This window comes from Callorhinus ursinus, unplaced genomic scaffold (genome assembly GCF_003265705.2).
Source record: "Callorhinus ursinus isolate GAN/ISIS: 27379988/994484 unplaced genomic scaffold, GSC_fseal_2.0 scaffold6, whole genome shotgun sequence".
Taxonomy (NCBI): Eukaryota; Metazoa; Chordata; class Mammalia; order Carnivora; family Otariidae; genus Callorhinus; species Callorhinus ursinus.
Genome location: NW_027397068.1, coordinates 2,178,152 through 2,200,952, shown reverse-complemented (window position 1 = coordinate 2,200,952; position 22,801 = coordinate 2,178,152). Strand labels below are relative to the sequence as shown.

Here is a 22,801-nt window from a genome sequence, read left to right as displayed (position 1 = left end):
ATATTTGGTTAAATAAACACAAGGAAGATTTTTTTTTAACTTCTTTCATTTTTAGAATTAAATATAAGTTGCCAAATGTAGAATTAAATGCTAGGGAGACTAAGAAGGTCAAGAAGGTCTTTATCTCCAGAGAGCCTTGAAAAATTTAAGAATACATCTGTTTTAAGTGTTTTATCTGCTTCATTTGAGCTCTTACTTGTTTCAGCTTTATAATTAGGAATTGCTTTAATTTGGATCCCACAGCTACTATTCTTGTTACCTCTTTTGCTTTTGTCTGGGAAAGATTAACTAAAGAGAATATCACACATATGCCCACATTTTTCTCTCCTGTGTTGTCAGTGATGATAAAAGGAGGTTAACCCATTATTTATGTGGTACACAGAATGGTTAAAGAAAAATGATTTAGCCCTGTATCTAATTTTTTTTTCCTTATCTCAAGACAGTTTTGATGAACTTTTGAGGTTTACAGTGTTTAAGTCCCTGTGAGAACATAATTTTTTGGTCCCAAGAGTGCAGTTTACTTCACCTAATTCCTCTTGATTTGATACTTGTGCACAAACTAACACCTTGGGGCTTCTTCATGCAGTGCCATATTTGGATCCACTGTTACTGTTTGGCATATTTTAATTTCACTGTTTTGCTTGAAGTATTATAGTAGGATTTGTGTGCCAGTAATTTATGTGGGACAAACTTTAAATATCATGAAGTGTAAGAATATTACAGACTATTCCCTTTAATTTGGTTTTCGTACACATGGTTTGGTATTAGTCTACCAGTGGATTTAACAGTAGATAGAATTGTTCTCATTCCTTAGTCTTCTTGTCCCAAATAAACACTATTTCCCTTCTTATGCATAGAGTTGTACAGCTGGAAAGTAACTGAGAGATCATTAAGTAATTAATATTTAACGCATGTATGAAAAGATGAAGATATTTTCCATCTGACTAATTGTATTCAAATTAAGCAAAAAATAGTAATAAGGCAGATAACAGAAAAATGCTTATTTAAAAATAGAATTCTCCTGGGGCACGTAGGTGGTTCAGTCTGGTTAAGTATCCAGCTCTTGTCATGATCTCAGGGTCATGAGATTGAGCCCCGAGTCAGGCTCTGGGCGGGCGTGGAGCCTGCTTAAGATCCACTCCCCCCCAACCCCCACTTTCTCTCTTAAAAAAAAAAAAATTGTCCAGAGATGCAGTAAAGTTATCTCAGATGTCTGATATATGTCCATTATGCTGATAGGAACTCTGGAAAGCAGATCAGTAAATTTATTATTGAGTGCTTACAGTTTATAAAGCAGTACAATGGATAAAAAGAAGTGTAAGACATAGTGCTTTCTCTCAAAATAATGTGTGACTAACAAGTTGCTTGAATCCCCCAAGATAAAAATAGAGTTCACATTATCTAATATGTTTAATTGCCAGATTAATTTTAAAGATGGTAATTCAGAAATCAAATAAGGACATCTTTTCTTAGAGTTTCAGTTAAGGCTTCCAGAATAAGTAAAATATGAGGTGGACCTAGAAGAATTTCCATGGATAGAAAGGAAAGAAATCAATTACCTCTATCTCCAAAATTAAAAAAAAATTCAAATTATGAGGCTGAAATTTTGAGGAATCTTCAATGCATTTTATCCTAAGTGGTTTTAAGTACCGTGTGATACAACTGTACTTAAACCAAAAATTCTAGGTTTCCCAAGAATTCTTGGGGAATAAGATGTATCATCATACTGATTCTTGTTTGTGCCATAGCATAGTCATAATTACAGTTATAAATATGATCATTCCTATTTAATAGCTAACTTACCTGGTTTCATTTAAGAATTATTAGCTATTTCGGTTGATAATAGATATTTTCCTTACAGGAAGAAATATTATTAAGTCAGAGGAAAACTTTTTCAAACACACTTTAACTCAAAACCTCAATGTATGAAACTGAAAATCTGTGGCTCTAACTCTGTCATGTAACAGCGGTGCTCAGTAACTGGACAAATTAACTTTTCAAATATCCCCTGACTTAATCTCTCAAAATAATATATACAAAATTTATTTTCTAAGTTTTCCCCTCTGCCCTTCTCCAGCCCTCTTCTTCTTACACTGACAATTCTTTTAGTTGTTTACACCAAAACTGTGGTGTTATCCTTAAGTAATTTTTTTTCTCTCATACTCTGCATCCAGTCCATCGGGATTTTTGTGGCTCTGTCTTCTAAATACATTCAGCACTTGAGTATTTTTTTGCTACTTCTGCTGTCGCACTCCTGTGAGCCACCATAAGCTCTTGGTTGTATTACTGCAGTAGTCTTCCATCTGTCTTCCTGCTTCCCCCCTTTTCACCCTAGGTTCTGTTCACTAAAGTAGGGATCAACAAACTTTTGCTGGGGCCCACTACCCTGCTGTTGTAGCCAAAGAGCAGCCATAGACAATACATAATGAATAGATATGGCTGTGTTCCAAAAATTTGATTTATAAAAGTAGAAGCAGCGGGACTTGAACCATGGGCCATAATTTGCAAATCCCTGCTCTGATGCATCCAGAGTGATCCTTTTTACAAGTCAGATTCTATCACTCTTTTGACTAAAATTCTCCAGTGGATCTATCTCAGTAAATGTCAAACTTCTTTATCCCTCCCTTACTCTTCAAAGAGAGAGTGCTCCCTGATATGTTTGAATGAGAAGTTGTGTTTAGTAGGAAGAAGAGGAAAATGAATATTGAGTAACAGCTGTTAGCAGTACCTTCTGTAGTGTTCTCCGATATCCCATTATGACGTTATTTCCTTTAGTGAACTTGTGTTAAGTCACAATGATAACTACCTTCTTTTTTAAAAAAATACAAGAGAATAAAATTTAGAAGTCTTAATGTACAAACACTGAACTAAAACATTTTTAGTCAATTGCATGAAGTTTCTCTACTTACAAATAATACTAGGTTTCAAGGACTCTTAGAAAGTCCATTTTTCCTAAGTCTAAGGTAATACCCAGACAATAATGGCCACTTGCGGGCAAAGTTAAAAAAGCTTCTTCTCAGAGATCTATTTTTATATTTAGCCACAGAAGTTAAAATAAGGGACCTGGGGGCACCTGGCTGGCTCAGTCAGTAGAGCATGTTGATCTCAGGGTTATGAGTTCAAGCCCCACATCAGGTATAGTGCTCACTTAAAAAAAAAAAAAAGGGTAAGGGACCTGGCTTGATGACATTTTGTTTGAAAAAAAAATCTGATAGAAATATTTTTTCTAGAGACTAATGAGCCAAGTGTGTAATGGCTACTTCAAAAAGGGGAGAAAATATTCCTGGGCTTTGTATAAGTATAATGCCCAGCCCACTGAAACAATTAGCCTTCTGCATTTTCCACTACTCAGCCCATATGAAAATATCTTATTTATTTCTTACTAACATGCCATGACTATGATTATTTATTTGAGAGAGAGGGAAAGGGAGATGCAGACTCCCCACTGAGCAGGGAGCCCGATGCAGGGCTCGATCCCAGGACCCTGAGATCATGACCTGAGCTGAAGGCAGACACTTAACTGACTTGAGCCACCCAGGTGCCCCAAAGTAAGTTTTTTGATACTCAGTATATATTTTTGTTCAAAGATCTCCTTCCCCTTTTATTTAATTACCTCTATAGTTATTTTTTTAAAGGTTTACTTTCTTGTTTGAGAGAGCAAGAAAGCACAGTGGGGAGGGGCAGAGGGAGAGAGGGTCGTAAGCAGACTCCACACTGAGCATGAAGCCTGACATGGGCCTCGATCTCAGGACCCTGAGATCATGTTCTGAGCCAAAACCAAGAGTCAGATGCTTAACCAACTCCACCACCCAGGCACCCCTATCAGTATTTAAAGGACATATTGAGAGATGATTGCTTTTGTGATAATATTATTTTATAATGTTCTAAACTCTTAGAGATTGGCTGTGGGAGAACTAACGGAGAATGGTTTGACATTAGAAGAATGGTTACCTTCAACATGGATTACAGATACTATTCCCCGAAGATGTCCATTTGTGCCACAGATGGGTGATGAGGTATTTTTAAACTTTTAAGAACAGTCTTTGTTTCTTAGAAGTATCTTTAAGGTTTTTAAAATAGCTCTTGAAACTGTAGAAAATTGCAGTTGCATAAAGTATCTCATTTTAGATGTTTGTAGCTGTGTATGGAAAAGGTATAAGTAGGAGGAAAACTTTGATCTTTTTTGAGACCACTTGCCACTTTTAATATTGCAACAAGAAAACTAAATATTGTAAGAGAATGGAAATTTTATTGGCATTTTAAAAACTAGTATTTTTTTTAATAAGAGGATTCTATTGCCAATTTTCTTCTTTCTAAAAGTATATTTTTCTTAGCTTAAGGCTTAAATACATAACATGTTAAAGGAAAAATGCAATTCAGCATTTTATTTTATATAAAATATAAAATACTTTTATATAAAATTGTAATTTTATTTCATAAGTTTTCATTTAAATACAATGCTTATAATTTATATCTTTTAAAAAATTTATTAGAATCAAAAATTTTTTAAGAAAATGTGATTGGTCATCATTTTGGACTATGTACTTATGAATTTAAATGAAAATGTAAGATCTTAGATCAAAATTTCCTGGTCCAGTGTTCATGTCTTCTATTTTATGCGTAAGTGTTGAGAAGCAGAGTCATCTGGTATCTAATATTGGCAGTAATAAATTAGGAAGTACAATATGAGCTTCTTTAGCAAACCACACTAATTAGCAATAGAAAGTGGCAAGTGATAGTAAAAAAAAAGGAAACAAAAACATTTTAATGCCCCGGTAACTCTAAAGAGCAGTCTGAGAAAAAATTTATTTAGGCACCCTACTTAAGAAGACTTGAAGAGCACAGGACATTTCTACATTGTCATAATTTAGTACAATGATAGAGCCTAACAGGTCCTTGAGCATCAAGAAGATGCTTGATTAAATTTAATATATTTTAAGGTAACTAGAAAGTGTCTAAATTCTTATTGAATAATTTTCTTTCAAAATCTTTAAGTTGTCTTTTTAATTGTTGGTGCTTAAACAGGTAAGTTCTCATTCAGCATTATTCCTTTGTATGAAATTTCAAACTGGAGTAATAGTGATATTAATGAATAGAATAAAAGTATGTAGAATAATGGATATCCCAGAATGTTACTAAGAACTTAATCGCATTTTAAAAAATTTTAATATTTTTTAACAAGCTCCACTATTTTTTTTTGTAGTGGGAAGAATACTTGGTATCAGACTACTATGTCAAGTGCCAGTAGATACCAGGATGGTAGTCGGGTGTCATTTAAATCTGAACTTTATAAAATGAAGACATAAATATATACCTTGCTCTCTTTATAAGGATAAAATATAAATAAAAATACATTTTTCATTTCAAAGTTTACTGCATATGTACAAACCACTTGCTACCCAAATACGTGAATAATTCATGACTCCTAGTTACAACTTACTTTGTTTTACAGCATAGGTCAGCTTATTTTGAATCCAAAAATAAAACAGTGAAACAAACAAAAAAACTGCTCATTTTATCATCTTAGTGTATAACCAAAGTAACATTATTTAGGACACTTTATGATTAAGTGGCAATTAGGACAACTTGAGACAAAGAAGGTAAAACTATCAAAATATTAGAATTTCTTTTGAAAGGATATTAAATTCTATCTTTGCAGTTTTAGCTGATACCTTACATCTTGGGTTAAGGGGACCATTCAAGGCTTAAAATTGTGACTTTGTTTACTTTTTAGGTTTATTACTTCCGGCAGGGACATGAAGCTTATGTTGAAATGGCCCGGAAAAATAAGATTTACAGTATCAATCCCAAAAAACAGCCGTGGCATAAAATGGAACTACGGGTATGGTGTTTATTACTTAAAAGATGCAGTTTTAGATGACGTAGAAAGTTGTATTGAATGTTACTCTTTTCACTGTAAGAAACTGTTTCATGAAGATAGGTTTTTTTAATTGAAGCAGTCCTGGAGAGTAAGAGTTATTTAATTTTCAAAGAAACACAAGATTCAATTTATGTACTCCAGTAGTTTATAAGTTGGGTACGAAGTGTAATTATAGTGAAAATTAACACTGATGTCTAAGGTAAACTTCGTATTTGTAAATAAGTATTTTTAGATTTATCAGCCAGAGTTCAAAATTATGTAGAGGTCTTTGGAACTATATTGGAAAACTTCTATTTCAGTAATTTTCTCCCTTTTTTAAAAAGTTTTTATTGAGATATAATTTGTTAACTATAAAGTGCACAAATTCGTCTTCAGTACATAGGTCAACAAATTTTGCATGCACAGAATAATCACCACCTAGATCAAGATTGAAATGGAGAAATGTTTTATGTTTATCAGTTTATTTTGTGATTTATTTTGTGAAGACAGTTTATTTTCTATTTCTTTCTCAGGAACAAGAACTGATGAAAATAGTTGGCATAAAGTATGAAGTGGGATTGCCTACCCTTTGCTGCCTTAAACTTGCTTTTCTAGATCCTGATACTGGTAAACTGACAGGCGGATCATTTACCATGAAGTAAGGACTATTGAAAGAGGCAGTGGTTTCTTAGTATTGTACACTGTTTTTCAAGATTCAGATAAATTTTAACCTCTTTTAGATATTTTTAGGTATGTGACCTCATCAGTTTGTTTCTATCTGTAATTAGATACCACGATATGCCTGATGTTATAGACTTTCTCGTCCTGAGACAACAATTTGATGACGCAAAATATAGGCGGTGGAACATAGGTGGGTAATTTATTTAGAAGACTTTTTTTTTTTAATCTAATAAGTGATTTACTATTTTTAATGATTCAGAAAAAAGATAATCAGAGAAATCTTCTTGCCATTTGTGGGAATGTTAATAGCAAAGTAAGAAGATAGTGTCAGGTACTTAAAATACTGTTGACCCTTGAACAATGCAAGGATTAGGAGTGCTGACCCCCCTGCATAGTCGAAAATCTGTGTATAACTTTTAATTCCTCAAAGAATTAACTACTAATAGCCTGCCCTTGACCAGAAGCCTTACTGATGACATACACAGTCAATTAACATGTGTTTTGTATAAGTATTCTTACAATAAACTAGAGAAAAGAAAATGTTAAGAAATCATAAGGAAGAAAAAATGCATTTATAATATTGTACTGTATCAAAAAAGAAAAATCCATGTGTAAGTGGACCTACACAGTTCAAACCTGTATTGTTCAAGGGTCAATTGTCCTTTTAATCTCATTGATGCTGAAATTCTAAACATTTTCTCTCTTAGATTTGGAAACTGTTACAAGATTGTTTATAGCTAATCTTCGAGCTGTTTTATGTGTTGAATTAAATTTTCATTTAAAAATAAAACAATTCACACTTGAAGCAAAAGACCTCTTCCAATTCAAAATGTTTAATAATTTGGACTGGGACTAAAGCTGAACTGGCATTTTTCTTTAATTGGTTTAATCTGTTACAGTCTTTAAACTTAATATATTGTAATCAGTACTCAAACTTTAAAAGTTTCCAGGCATTTAAGATGCATTAATTTATGTTCACATGGATGTGCAATTCATTAGAGTATTTTTTTTTTAATTTTCAAACGGCCACTCTGTCAATTTGGAGTGGGCTGTGGTACATATATGGCATATTTGGTTTGAAAAAGCACATCAGTTGATATGCCAGTCCATCTCTTCTCCAGTGCCATTGGAAGACATTGGCATGGTGATATATCTTGTTTGGTCTTGGTAAACTTAGAAATTTAAATGTGTGCTCTAAAAAGAAGATTTAGAGAAATGCAAGTTAACAAAATTAGAGACATGGACGTTATCAAAAAAATTTACATTCCATATAAATTCCATTACACCATTTTTCTGGAAGCTTTGAAAGATGTGTTCTATCGAATAAGGGAATGAACCAAGGAAGGGAAAGACATGGAATCCCTCCAGGAGACAGGAAATCCAGAATAGGAAAGAGCCAAAATGAATTCCCAGTAATAGTCAGTAGAAGTCTCAGGATAGCATCTGTCTAGCAAGTGTGTAAAATGACCAGTTCAAAAGATGTTGTCCTCCAAGAGCAAAGTCTTCAGGAAAGAAAGAAAATGGAACTGATGAATTCCCTAATGTGTCTGATTTTGTTGGAAATTATGTTGAAGAATGTTTTATAGTTTAAGCTATTAGAGCATGTGGGAAGACTTAATAGTAAATCCAGAGAAAACCAATCACAAAAAAAGTGAAACAGTTACTCAAAATTATAGAAGGGAAATGTGTACTATTTGGCTCTATAGCAAACAGTATTTACATAGTTATAAAAATGATATAGATTAAATAAAATACACATAATTACATACAATTATATGGAGAGGTCAATACTTAATGTCTAAAATTGATGAGTGAAGAAATAGCTCTGTACCCATCATTTAGAAATCTAAATTCAAGAAGAAATAGTTACAAGAGTTAAAGATGTTTTTCTTGGTTTTGATTATAAGCCTTTGGTACACTTGTTTTTTAAATTACTTGCATGTGTTACTGAAAAACTTTATTTTTTTAAAGACATGCATCTGCCAATATATTGCAGAACAATTATTAGCAATCAGAATCCACGAATATTCCAGAAAGGAGTTGGTAACAACCTAAGTAAAGAAAATACGGCAAGCATTAGACATATCAGAGAGATATTTCAAATGGTAGATATACATTGGAATTCTCTTATCTGGATCATAACTTTTTTTTCCTCCCTAAATTTATAGATTAATACTTTCTTCTAAAGTTAGTACTACATGGTCTTTTATTTCTGACGAAATAGGCATCTACCTACTGATAGCCATTTAAAATGTTTAGAAATGTTTAAAGCTTACTCCGAATGGTGTACTTATTCCCTGCTTAATTTCATTATCTTTCTATAGTATTGTTCATTGTGGTTATGCATATATTATCCAGTTCTTCCTCTTTAGCATAATGTCATTAGTGTATGTAGGATCATAAAAAATAGCTCTTTGAAATTCATCCTTATGTTTAAGGTTGTGGTGGTGTCAAGAATGCTGTTTATTAATTATATGGTAGCTTCTCACTAAGTTCAGTGCCACTAATATGCATCTGAAGAGCAATTAGAGACTCTCTCTGGTAATAGATCATGTTTCCCTCTTAACATTGGCTGTTAGAATGCTTGCGTCTAAATTTGGGCCCCAATACATACCCATTCAAAGTGAAATATAACTTGACAAATGTAGTTGTGTTCTATTAACTTACTCCTGGCTCCCAACTTCCCTTTTTGTCATTAAATTTTTTTATCTTGTTTTTTAAGTTTTTAATTCATTTTATGCTATATATCTCTATAAACTTTTAAATCTTTTTGGTAAAAAATGAGAATATATAAACAAATACTTTTCTCTTTATGGGTTTGAAAATGAAACTTAGATGAGTTCTAAAATAATTAATTTGTTCAAAATCACACAGATAGGTTATTTGAACTCAAGTCTTTGAGACCCTAACCTATGCTTACCAGGAGAAAAACCACTCCATATTGTGAAAGCCAAGGAAGAGGAAAGAGTGGCAGAAGGAAGAGAGTCATTTACAGTTTTCATATGACAAGGAAGGAAGCTGAGAAGGTAGTTTATTAGGGTCTTTGGGGAAAATAATTTTAGTGGCAGGTTAGTAGCTGAATGCAATCGGGTAAGGAAAGGAACACAGGGAGTGCTATTTTACAAAGATTAGTTGTTTTTCTTTTGTTACTCTCTTATTTTTATAGAAAAGAGAAAGTGAATTTATAAATGAGTGTTATAACTTCAGGATGATTGACATGAAGGAAGGCAAGTTGGATGTTTTCTTTTTATTGTTTCTAGGCTAGAGTCTTGATGGAAGAACTTGGCTATAGAAAACAAGAAATTAAATATAGACTATAAATACTTGTTGGGCATAAATTATCTAAACCATGCTTTTATTTGAAGAGTTTGGGCATAATCCTAATGGTGAATTTAAAATTCTAGATTGGTAAAAATGCTTAACCTAAGAGTGAATTTCTCCTGACCCTAATAAAATGTAAGAAATGGTACTGGAAACTGGTAAGTCACACTGGTATGTTTATTAAATAACTTTTTTCCTCAATATTGCCAATTTTATTTACTTATTTTGGAGTGTGTGGGTCACTTTTTGTATATTTTCTGAAATTATATAGGTAGTTTAATTATTGGAAAGGGGTATACTTTGGGAGAAAGGAGTAACAACAGCAGCAATACATTTCAGAATAATGAGATGGCTTTTATTCTTGTCTAGGTGACCGTTTCAGATCAGTCATAGATGATGCTTGGTGGTTTGGAACAATTGAAAGCCAGGAACCTCTTCAGCCTGAGTACCCAGATAGTTTGTTTCAGTGCTATAATGTTTGGTAAGGGAGTGTTTGTTGTATTTTAGTTCGGCTTGAGTTACTTTTTGGGGGGGGGGGACGGGGGAGGGCAGAGGGAGAGGGGGAGAGAGAATCTTAAGCAGGCTCCAGGCCCAGTGCGGAGCCTGACGTGGGGCTCAGTCTCACAACCTTGAGATCATGACCTGAGCCGAAATCAGGAGTCAGACATTTAACCAACTGAGCCAACCAGGCACCTCCAGTTTGAGTTACTTTTAATGTTTTCCCCATCTATTAATAAAGTGAGACACTTTTTTAAACACTTGAAGCAGTTATTTTTATAGTGTGATTCTATGAAACTTCTAACACAATATTTAGATTTTTTAACATAGGGATTTTCCTTCCTTTAAGCTGGGACAATGGAGACACAGAAAAGATGAGTCCCTGGGATATGGAGCTTATTCCTAATAATGGTAAGTGTATGTTAGGCTTTTTGTGTTACAAATATAATTTCTTAAATAAGGAATCTGATTTGCTGACTTGCTACTGCATAGGATTGTTACGAAGATCATATAGAAAATATTCATTCAACAGTTATTTATTGCACACCTGTTACTTACCTTGGATTGGAGGTAGGGAAGGCATAGCAGTGAACAAGATAGACATAATCTTTGCCCACTTGGAATTTATAGTCTAAAAGGGAAGATTGAAATTAGTTAACAGCAAAATATGAAAATGTTTTGCTAATTGTTCATTCCTAGAAGGTAAGCACTTGGGAGCAGAGATTTTTTTTGTAATTGTAACTTCAGCAGAACTTAAATATAAAACATAGTATTAAGAGTTCAGCCTTTTGAGTGCAACATAGATTCATACCCTATCACTGCCATCTTCTGTGTCATCTTGGCAAGTTCCTTAAAAGACTCAAAACTTAAGATTTTTTTAGGACTTCAACCTTTGAAATTCTATAAACTAATACCTTACAGGGCTTCTGGAAGGATTAAATGACATCATGTGCATAAAGTGCTTATTGTATAGCCTGACACATGTAAGGGCCTCCATGAGTGGATAGTTTACTACTGCTAATAATTGTCTTCTTGCTTATGGCCTGATACGTTGCCTTAGGACTTGGGAGTTAGCCTTAGGCAGTAAGACAACTTCCTTGAACTGAGAAAAGACCAGTGTGGCTGAAGCCTACAGACTGTAGTGCCCATTTTTGTTTCTGTTTTTTAAAAAATACAACACACCATTGCATATGCATATAAAGATTTAAAAGGATATATATTCCAGAATATTAATAATGATTATCTATAAAGGATGGGAATATAAGGACTTCTTTAATTTATCTTTTATATTATTCTGTATTTTTTTTTCTATAATATATCACTTTTCCCATCAGGTAAAAATAAAGATTTAAAAAACAAAAAGGAAAAAGATCTTGTGACATAATAGAAATAATCGTTTATAATGGAGTTGCTCACTAGTACTGTGTTCTAAAAAGTCAGAGAAAAGTGCTCACTTCGGCAGCACATATACTAAAAAATCAGAGGAAAGGTAACTTGGAAAAGTTAAATCCAATCAGGTAAACCTTAGAAATGAGAAAAAGGACATGCTAATATTATCTAAGACTAATTCTTGCTAGAAATTATCACTTTGAAAATTTAATACCAATAACATATTTTTCATCTCACTGCTAAATTAGAGCTGTTTGAAACTAAAATATCTTTTTTTTTAATTAAGATTTATTTATTTGTCAAAGAGAGCGCACAAATGGGTAGTGGAAGCAGAGGGAGAAGCAGAGCCTGATGCTTGACTCGATCCCAGGAATCTGGGATTGTGACCCGAGCTGAAGGCAGATGCTTAACCGACTGAGCCACTCTGGTGTCCCGAAACTATAAAATATCTTGAACAACTTGGAATGGTGTTACATGGCTTATCTTTTTATTTTATTTCTCTCCTTTTTGTAAGTTTGAGGTTGTAATCACATTGGACTACTATATATGAGAGAAATGAACCTAGTCAGTGTTGTATTGCTTAGGGTATTTCTTGAAATGAATTAATGACATTAATATGCTATTTGTTTCCTACCTAAATATATCCGTTTGTGAAGGGGGGTGATTTTTGTTGTTTTTGTCCTGTCTGGATACATATACATGTGCATCCCTGGAGTTTAATTACGTTGTGAGGAGGAAGAATTTTGTATACAAATAGTAGTGTATTTCCCCAATGTTTCTCTGATGAAATCTAGTTCAAAGGAAATGTTACTTGGCATATTAGTAGGTTTTATGTCACCATCACCTCCTAATATATGCAGAAGGCATACCTTCATAATTTAAAAGCAATAAACCTATGAATCATCTGTTACTATTCATAATTCTCTGTTGTATGTTAAAAAAAAGTTAAGACTGGAGTATTTGTGGAAAACACCACTTTAGTTCACTTTCACCTTGTGTATTAAAATAAATATGGAGATTATATCATGAAATGATTCAGAAAACTTGCAGATTAAGCATAATTTATAGAAATACTTTGTCCTTTACCTGAAACTGATAGTTGAGCAAGTTGTCAGCTACAATTTTGGAGAAGTAATTATATGCTCATCTAGAGAATTATTTATAAAATTAATGTTTTAAAAAACACATTTTACTGATCCTTGAAACATACATTTCTTTAATGAAAATACAGGATATACTTATCAAATCTTTACAGAATTATACTTTAGTTTTTTTGATGTCAACTCTACTTTCTAAACGTAACCTAAATATTAGCAAAAATCACATATTTTCACTAAATCTGCTTTTCTTTCTCTGTATTTCAGCTGTATTTCCTGAAGAACTAGGTACTAGTGTTCCTTTAACTGACGTTGAATGCAGATCATTGATCTATAAACCTCTTGATGGAGAATGGGGTTCCAATCCCAGGGATGAAGAATGTGAAAGAATTGTTGCAGGAATAAACCAGTTGATGACACTGGGTAAATAATAATAGTAACACAGGAATATAGAAACTGGCAGAAAGCAAAGGAAAGGAAAAATGTTATTCAATAAAAATATTTTTTCACCATATCATGTCAATGGTTTTCAAACATCTTTTAAGTGGATTTCTTTCTTTTTTTTAAATGAGGCCTTACATAGGACTTGGGTATCTAGAACAGTTAAAAATGGAGTTGCTCTAGCTGAATTTTAGAGTGAGGGCCCCCAGAAATGCCATGGGTGGGTACCTGTGAAAAATCTGGGTCATCCAGAACCCAATTTGAAATCTTTTAACATAGGTAAGCTGACATGATGTGAATTGGGAGAGGAGGGTTGAGAGATGAATTATAATTATATGGATAGCTGTACCAGTTCTCCCCTTAACTATATGAATATATACACAAGGGAATACTTGTAAGGGGAAGGACGAGAATACTGAACTGCTTTGTCTCATTAAAAAAACAAAAACACAATGACTTACAAAACTTGATTATCTGAATTCTGGGCTTCCAAAACAACTGTAAACTAGTGTGGTGGTTTGTAGCAACCCCCCTGTCAGTAAGGAATAAAGCTTAAAAGAGGAAAGTTAGAGGTGACACTGGAGACACATTTTGGATATATTTTCATCTGAAGTCTTTTTTTAATACGGCAACACTTTATTTAAAGAGTATCACAGATATCTTAAACAATTTTAGTAGTATTTTAGCATAGGAAGTTGTCGTATACTATATGTGAATGAGTAAAAAAATAGTAATCTTTGTCAGGTTTTAGATTTTTACCAGTTGACTGTGTGCCATTTGGTCATTGACATTGAGTCAAAGACTTCTGGATCTGTTTCTTCCTCTGAGTGCTTGCATGATATTTCACAGAATTAAGTGGTTAACATAAGGTGATAAGTTTTGAGAAAGTTAGTTACGTTTGAATGGAATGTGTTACTACAGTGTTACTGAAAGAATGACTGTCAAAAACCTACAGATTCAGGAATGGCAAGGTTTTAAGTATAGAAATGTATGTGTACTTAATAGGTCAGATTTATATATTGTCTGTCATTTCTTGTCTTCTAAGGGATCTGAATAACAAATATCCCTAGAATTTTGCAGTGTAAATGTATACATAATAAGCAGTGAGACTATATTAGGCTAGCTAAACTATATGTATTTACTATGAAAAGACAGTGGCAGTCTAATGGTTATGTGGATCAGAATTTGTCTTAATTCAAGCAGAATTGTCTGTGAAGTATTTTAAACAATAAAAAATAAACATATAAACTTATTTTTTTATTCTAGATATTGCTTCAGCATTTGTGGCCCCTGTGGATCTACAAGCCTATCCCATGTATTGCACTGTAGTGGCATATCCAACGGATTTAAGTACAATTAAACAAAGACTGGAAAACAGGTTTTACAGGTTAGAACCCATTTGCTGTATCCACTACCAAAAGAAAACTAAATGATCCTTGAGTGTTTCTCAAACTTTACTGTGCATACAAATCACCTGGGGATTTTTTTTTTTTTAATGCAGTCTCTGGTTCAGTAATTTTAGTAGGACCTGAGGATTCTGCATTTCTAACCAGTTCCCTGGGTTCCTGATGCTGCTGGTCTATAGATTTGGAACATGATTCCTTGATGCAGTTTTTTCTAGTTGCTAATACGAGTTGGTGCTCACTGTCTTCATACTGTAGTTTATAAAGCAAGCCAGAGTATCTCGTTTTCTCCTAGACATCACATTGAAATATTTTTTCATGGATTTTTTTCATAGAACAATATTTTTAAAAGTTGCATATTTTTCTTATTTTGCTTATATTTAGCTTATATATACTTGAAATTGGGAAGTCAGGATATTTTTCATAGTTTAAGGTTAGCTTGAAATAGAGTTAAAAAAGAGCTAATTTCAACTAATTTGCATCTAGTTAATTTCAGTAAACATTGAGTTCTAATCTTGGATAGGCATTGTAGTTTTACTGCCTGGAATGTCTTTACAGAAAAAATTTAAGTCTGTAGCTTTCCATAATGAAATCATACTTCCAGTTTTCATGACTTTTGCTTAGAAGACTGACAGCATTTTGTTTGTTTGTTAGAGAGCGAGAGTGGTGGGGAGAGGGGGAGAGAGAGAATCTTGGCGCTCTGTCTCACAACCCTGAGATCATGACGTAATCCAAAATCTAGAGCCAGATGCTTAACCAACTGAGGCAGCCAGGCACCCACAACATTTTAATTAAAATAATTGAATTAAAAAATTTCTTCTTATGGCCTGTTATTTACATTATATTATTCATTTTAACTTAGGGAAACTTTTATTCATATTTTGTATTTTTTAATATAAAATGTGCCTCTAGTGTTTTGTTTTTTTTACTTAAATCATAAATCTAATTTGGTACTTTATGCGCCTGGCGCTGAAAACACCATTTATTGTTCCTTAACTTAGTAAAGGGTCTCTCAACAAAAGCATTACTGATATTTGGGGCTGGAAAATTCTTCATTATGAGGGGCTATCCTTGCCTCTACCCTTGAGGTGCCAATAGCGTCCCTAGTTGTAAAAAGGAAAAATGTCTTTAAACATTGCCAAATATGAGGTAGAACCACCCACCCAGAATCATTGAGAACCACTGGAATAAAGAAAACTAAGATGTTAAATTTCAGGTTCTAAACATTTTTCTGATCTTGGTTAGGTGTTTCTGCTGTTCCTTTATTGATATTTGTCAAAAGCATAGAGATGAGGAGGAAATCACTATGATATGTGCCTCCCAGCCATCTTAACCTTCATAGTACACTTCTTTAAATCTTTTTCAACACCTGATGTTAGAAGTTTAAGAGAAAATGGAGGAGAAATTTTTAGCTACATCCTTCCTTTTCCCTAGACCCCTAAATTGCTAAGCCTTAGAAATTGGACTTAGTGCTTCAGAGGTGGAACAGGATAGGGGAGAATCATGGGGAGATGGAGTTGTTATTGTACAGTAATTGTTGGACTACAGCTACAAAGGTAAGCTGCTGACATCTCCCACTATTGTTGTAAATATACTTTCTCATAGAAATACTGCTCAACATGGTAACTGCTAAGGTGTGTTATATTTCAGGGTACATTACAACTTAAACAGGCTTTTTTGTCATTAGCTTAGCTTGGTAGCCAGTATAAGAATATCTGAGAACACAGTCCTTACATAAATTAGAAACTGCCTATTTTAGAACCTGATAATATAGACCCAGTTTTTGTTCTTATTTAATAAAATGATGCCTTCATTTGCTTTTTCAGTGTTTCAACCTTTTTTGTTTCTCCTTTACTCATTGGCTTCAGATTTCTTGCAGTTTATGGTTTTCTTCTCTGATAGTTCTGGTTCTGTCTCTTGTTAAACTATACTAACCATTTTGCCCTGCTCGGCATTAACTCTGAAACCTTATTTTATAGTTCTATAGAGTACCCTGAAGATGCCTGTGATTCTGTTATTAGAATAAATGAACCTTGTGTGTATGCTTCTGTATCCATAATTGTATATATTTTTTAAATCACATATAATTATATTTCTTTTTTTTTTTTAAGATTTTATTTATTATTTGACAGAGACACAGCGAGAGAGGGAACACAAGCAGGGGGAGTGGGAAGCTCAGGCTTCCCGCTGAGCAGGGAGCCCGATGCGGGGCTCGATCCCAGGACCCTGGGATCATGACCCGAGCTGAAGGTAGACACTTAAGGACTGAGCCACCCAGGCACCCCACATATAATTGTATTTCTGTTCACACATCAATATCAGTAATACTTTCTGAGTATTTTCTTCCTTGTTATTTTAAATAGGACTGGACCACATATTAGATAATATTCTAGAAGTTGTCTTTGGATTTTTCTTTAAAGAAAAGGCACTATTAATAATCTAGTGTCTAATCTGGTATGACATTTTCTTTACAAATACACAAGGTTGCTCTTATTTACCCTAACACAAATGAGATTATGTATTTTCTTATATTTTAAAGTTGTGAGTTCTGTAATTGGATAAGACTGTAATTGAAAAGTGAGAATGCCTTGGTTTTAAATTGTGCACAAATATTTTTAAATATAATGAGGTTAAGACTTTTGTGTTTTGCTTGTTTAAGGCGAGTTTCTTCCCTAATGTGGGAAGTTCGATACATAGAGCATAATACACGGACATTTAATGAGCCTGGAAGCCCTATTGTGAAATCTGCTAAGTTTGTGACTGATCTTCTTCTACATTTTATAAAGTGAGTTGTTTTTCCACACTTGTCAGTATTTTAAGATGTAAAATGTAAAAATGTAAAATGCAGTTATTTTTATATGTGTCACATGCTGTGCTGTAAACTAGTTACATTCAAAATAGAAAGCATATAATGTCTGTATAAACATAAAAAGTTATGTTACAGTTGTGTTCCACAACTAACATTTAAAAAAATGGATCCTTCTCTAAATCCAACTGTTGGACAATAATAATGAGGGTAAGCATGTATAGAACATGTAATGTTTTACCTAAAGTAGTTCTTCTAAGCCAAATAATAATTACAGTTAGGAGATATCACTATCTGTAATTAACAGTTAAGGAAACAGTTCTAGAGGTTTACATGTTTAATTTTCACAGTAAATGAGTGTCTTCCATCTAAGAATTTCTGACCTTAACATTATATTGCCCTTGACAAGTTTGTAAAAAAGTATTTAAGTAGTCCAACCAGAAACTAAATTTAATTTCAAGATTCTTCTTAAAAGTCAGGTTTACTTCCTCATTCATTGATCTCATACCAAGAATGATAACTATAGCTATTTAAGGGAGCAACACTTTTATTTTTTACCTTAAGAATTTTATATAGCCGTAGAATGAATTGAGCCTTCTAAATTGAAACCAGAGGAATGATTCCTGTTTTGTATAAAGTACTACTCTTGAGTTCATATTAAGGTTATTTATATTAGATAATTTTTCCCAGTAAAGAAAGAATATATTTTATAATTTAATACTCAGCTATTGTCAGCTTTCATTTTCACATGCAGGGATTATTGAGGCTCTTTAAAAAACATCTCCAGCTTCATTCTCATTTCTTAGAATAATCATAGGGCCCGTTTTTGTGGTGTTAGGGGTTTTTTGGCTAAGGAATATAGGTGATTTCAATATAAGAAAATACCAAAGGAAATTAGTACAGTAAATGTTATATTCTTTGTGTCATATTTTTTTTTTTTTTTTTTTTTTTTAGTAAATGTTATATTCTACCCTCTACTTTAGTCTCTAAAAAAAACCTGTTGCCTTCCAAATGGTTTGGGGGCTATTTTTATTATACTTGCGCTCCAACCCCCCCATAAAATTGGTAATTAAGAATTAGTTATCCTCGGAAGATTGTTTATATAACTTAATTATAATGGCTTATAATATTTTTATTATAAAGTTTAGTGTATAATTTTGTATTATATATATATGTATGTTTCTTTTTCCAAAGAGGAATTAATAGAATTGCATGATATATAAATTCACACTTTAGTGAAATAATTTAGATGAAACAATTATTTTTATATTTGGAATAGTCTATAAAAATATTTCTTTCAAATGTTATTTTGAAATACCTTGTTAGAATAGATTAATATTTAAAGCGTTTATATTATATATATCTAAAAATCCCTGGCATTTCTTAGAGGTATACATAACAAATGTTTGTACATTTTTAGCTGACAGTAATTTTCACATGTTAGGTATAGCTTGAAATTTTGATGATTCTATTTTTCAACTGAGTTATTTTGCCAAATTTCAAGCAATAAGGTATATAATCAGGTGATGTGAGAGATATTTGAGATAGAAATGTATATTTACCCTCTTAGTACAATTTCATAGATAAATTTTTTAAGTAACTATAATATAAGGAAAAACTAACAAGAGAGTCTGTTTGAAAGTTTGTGACAGTGGAGTTTTAGGTACGGGGAGAAGTGTGTTAGGATGTTATGAACAAGGTAGATATTGATAGATTTAGGAGAAGTTAGATGGAAGAAAAGCCATTCTAAGGATAAGGAGAGGCATGAGGTAGGAAAGTAAAAGGTTATTAAGGGAATTAAGCAATTTAAATCAGATGAAGTAGAGAGTACATGAGCAGAAGTAATAGGGATACAGTGCTATAAGCACGAGTTTGAGCCAGATCATGGAGGGCCTTGAATGCATTTCCAATCTTAACTGATAGAGAAGAGACAAAAAACATAAATAGCAGATTGATTGTTATATCTAACCAACTAAGAGGTGATGAGGGTTTAGTTTATAGAAATGAGAAAGGCAGAAGCCAAGAAATTTTGAAGGTAGAATCACAGAACTTGGCCAGTGATTGGGTTAATAAGGAGGCAAGGGAAGGAATAGTGAAAACCCATGCATTACTGTGAGAATAGTAATGCTGTTGAAAATAGGAGAGGGAAGTGAAAATAAGGTTTAGACATGTGAAATTTTAGATGATGGAATCTCAGGAGAAGAGTCTGACCAAATCATAGGAATTTGGAATTCATTTACACAGATATACTGCAGATATATATGATTATCAGGACAAAAACTGTAGTGACAAGGGAAGATGACTAAAGGACAAAATTCTAGGGAATGACTAAACATTTAAGAATGAAAAGAAGGAATTAGAAGACAGGACATATAATAGCTTTCCCTTGTGTACTGAGGAATGGAAGAAGGTGTCCCCCAAACAACAGTGATCTGAACAAAGACTAGGAGGTGAGAATTGGGTTTCATGGAATGAAATAGACCAGATTGGAAGCTCCACATAGGGTGGAGGGGCAGGGGCAGGTGGGTGGGCATAGAGTTTTGGAGTCAACCAATGAAGAAAGCCTTCAGCTTCAAGCTTTATCTTAAAATCTTGTTTTGGTAACAGATTTAAAGGGGGAAAAAAAAAATCTCATGACTCTAATCTTGTATACTAACATTGCCTTGTTGTTTAGGGATCAGACTTGTTACAACTTAATTCCACTGTACAATTCAATGAAGAAGAAAGTTTTGTCTGACTCTGAGGTATTTCATATTTCATATTTCATCATTCAGACTATGTTGGTCTTTTTCTATATGTAAAAAGAATTTAACACATAGTAGTTTTCAGATAAATGCTATTAGGAAAATTATTTTTGGCTAATGCTATAGTTTCAAAAAAGTGGTCCAGAATTTTCTTGTTACAGTTTTTAAAAACGTTGTGGGGGGACTTTCTAATGAATCAGTAAAGTGTTCCAGCATATACATTATGGGTTTTCGAAAGTGTAAAGGTAATAATTGGCATATAAACAACTGTGATAGACTCTATAAACTCTAAGGAGTATAATCTAGAATGTTTAACGAATCTGATAAATTCTTACTTCAAAGGAAGAAGAGAAAGATGCTGATGTGCCAGGAACTTCTACCCGAAAAAGAAAGGTAAGATACTTTTTGTTTTAGCAGAAGAATTTTATATGAATTAAAATGTATTAAAAGCATTTTTTTAACTCTTAGTATTTTTAAAGACAGATTAAGTATTACTTCCAAATCAGTTTCCATCACAAAATGCATGGTTTTCAGAACTAGCTGAATGATATTTTCTATTATTTAAATTACTGTATATGACCTAATTATATCAGACTACATTAAAAATACAAATTTTACTGTATAAATGTTGTTTTATTAATATATTTGAAATTTTTCATTTTAGGACCATCAACCTAGAAGAAGATTACGTAACAGAGCTCAATCTTACGATATTCAGGCGTGGAAGAAACAATGTCAAGAATTGTTAAATCTCATATTTCAATGTGAAGATTCTGAGCCTTTCCGCCAGCCAGTAGATCTCCTTGAATATCCAGTAAGTATTTTTGAAAATATTTTCTTTACCTGTCAGTTTGCTAGATATCTCACACATGACAATTAGCCATTTAAGTTGTTATTTCTTATGATTATCACTTCTTCATTATTAAATACGTCGTGTCATCTATTTGGTTATTTGAGCATCTAAGTCGAGTAGTGTGGCATTTAAAACAGAAGGAACCCCAGATTAAGACTCCACAAAGAATAGGGTTATGATTCCAGCTCTCCCTCTTACCAATTGTACTACTTTGAGCAGGTCATTTAATTTTCTCATCTAAATTTTTTTTTATAATTTCCCACACAAACTCTTAAGAATTTATTATGGCAGTTGTTTAGGAAACAAGAATAATAATACCTACCCAATCTCCCTATGGGGTTATGGATGGAATGAGAATACATTAAAATAGTTTTTAAACTATAGCAGTATATACAAATGCAAGGTAGCATTATTATATTTATGGAATTCGTGGTAGGAAGATTGAGTGAATCTGATTTGAGTATTTTTCACGCAGTCTTTGCAATCCAAATATAGCTTAAAGTGATTTTTTTTACTCCTTTAGTCAGTTACTAAAGGTTGTACAGTTTAGATAATATTCGTGGTTTCAAGTGAAAATAATGAAATATTTTGTAAGAGTTCATGGCCCAGATGTGGTATCCTCTTACTTGCAATGATGAAAATAGAGAAATTTCATCAGTAGATATATATCATAAAATGCCCTTTCTGTCATTTAAAAATCAAGAAATGTGGAATCTTGAATGTAAAAGATAAGTTTTTAATTCCAGCAATGTGATAAACTGGGCTAATTTGAACCCTATGCTCCAAAAAACTCATAGAAGAACTGAGCTAATGCTACAGTACTCTGGTTTTCAATTCTCTTTGTTTTTGGAACCTGTGGATTTCCCTTTGTTTCTTGTGAACCCAACTATGCATATTAGAAAACGTTATAGTTTATCCAGTGCATGCAGCTGTTTGTGTTCCTAGACTTTTCCACAGAAAAGAAGAGCTAGATAAAAGCTTTAATGTTTAGATTCTCTAGAGGCACAAGTATAGTACTATGTAGAGAGAAAGCCGTATGAGCCAAGGTGAGGAGGGAAATTGGAACTGAGATCCCACCAGGACTCTTGAAAGATTTCAGCCTCAATGAAAACAATAGTATAATTCCCTCCATGAGGAAGAGAATCTGTCTGGTGCTCTGGTGTCAGGAAAGGAGTCTCCCTAAGCTTGCACTATGCAAGGATTTAGAGCCCAAATTTACCCTACCCTAGTCTGTGGAAATTCATCAGAGGGAGAAAAAAACCAATCCCTAACCACAGATTAATTAATAATAATAAAAAAAATCTCAAACTGTATAAGGGAGTGATCCATCATATATACAACAACAAACAACAAATAGAAATATTAGTACCTTCTCCCCCAAAACTTGATATAGGATAGATTATTTCTGAAATACTGTACCTCATCAAATCTAAAACAGCAGTGACTTATTTAATGTACCACCAAGAAAGAAAAATGAAATGCTACCCATTAAACTTGGATTTGTTATTTTGGTTTAAGAGATAAATGGAGAGATAAGAAGCATAAGGAAAAAAAGACCTTACCGGGGCAGGGGGGAGGCAGGTATTTTTAAAAATTTAAACTAAATAGAATTTCTGAAAATGAAATGTAAAATCATTGAAATTAAGCTCTCAGAAAGATTAAGAGATACGGTAGGTAGATGAAAAAATTCAATGAGAGAGAGTAGACA

General features: G+C 33.1%; 1 protein-coding gene across 3 annotated transcripts in view; it reads left to right on the top strand.

Moving 5' to 3' along the window:
* The window catches only part of PHIP (PHIP subunit of CUL4-Ring ligase complex), a 134,734-nt gene that overhangs the window by 94,554 nt on the left and 17,379 nt on the right, over positions 1 to 22,801 (top strand). For all 3 annotated transcript variants that reach the window (XM_025858872.2, XM_025858481.2, XM_025858473.2), the window contains exons 24-35: positions 3,897 to 4,016; positions 5,735 to 5,842; positions 6,394 to 6,518; positions 6,649 to 6,731; positions 10,232 to 10,343; positions 10,710 to 10,771; positions 13,114 to 13,269; positions 14,554 to 14,674; positions 17,350 to 17,475; positions 20,171 to 20,240; positions 20,583 to 20,633; positions 20,905 to 21,054. In XM_025858872.2, coding sequence (XP_025714657.1) covers positions 3,897 to 4,016; positions 5,735 to 5,842; positions 6,394 to 6,518; positions 6,649 to 6,731; positions 10,232 to 10,343; positions 10,710 to 10,771; positions 13,114 to 13,269; positions 14,554 to 14,674; positions 17,350 to 17,475; positions 20,171 to 20,240; positions 20,583 to 20,633; positions 20,905 to 21,054 — 1,284 coding nt within the window. The remainder of the gene's footprint in view (positions 1 to 3,896; positions 4,017 to 5,734; positions 5,843 to 6,393; positions 6,519 to 6,648; positions 6,732 to 10,231; positions 10,344 to 10,709; positions 10,772 to 13,113; positions 13,270 to 14,553; positions 14,675 to 17,349; positions 17,476 to 20,170; positions 20,241 to 20,582; positions 20,634 to 20,904; positions 21,055 to 22,801) is intronic.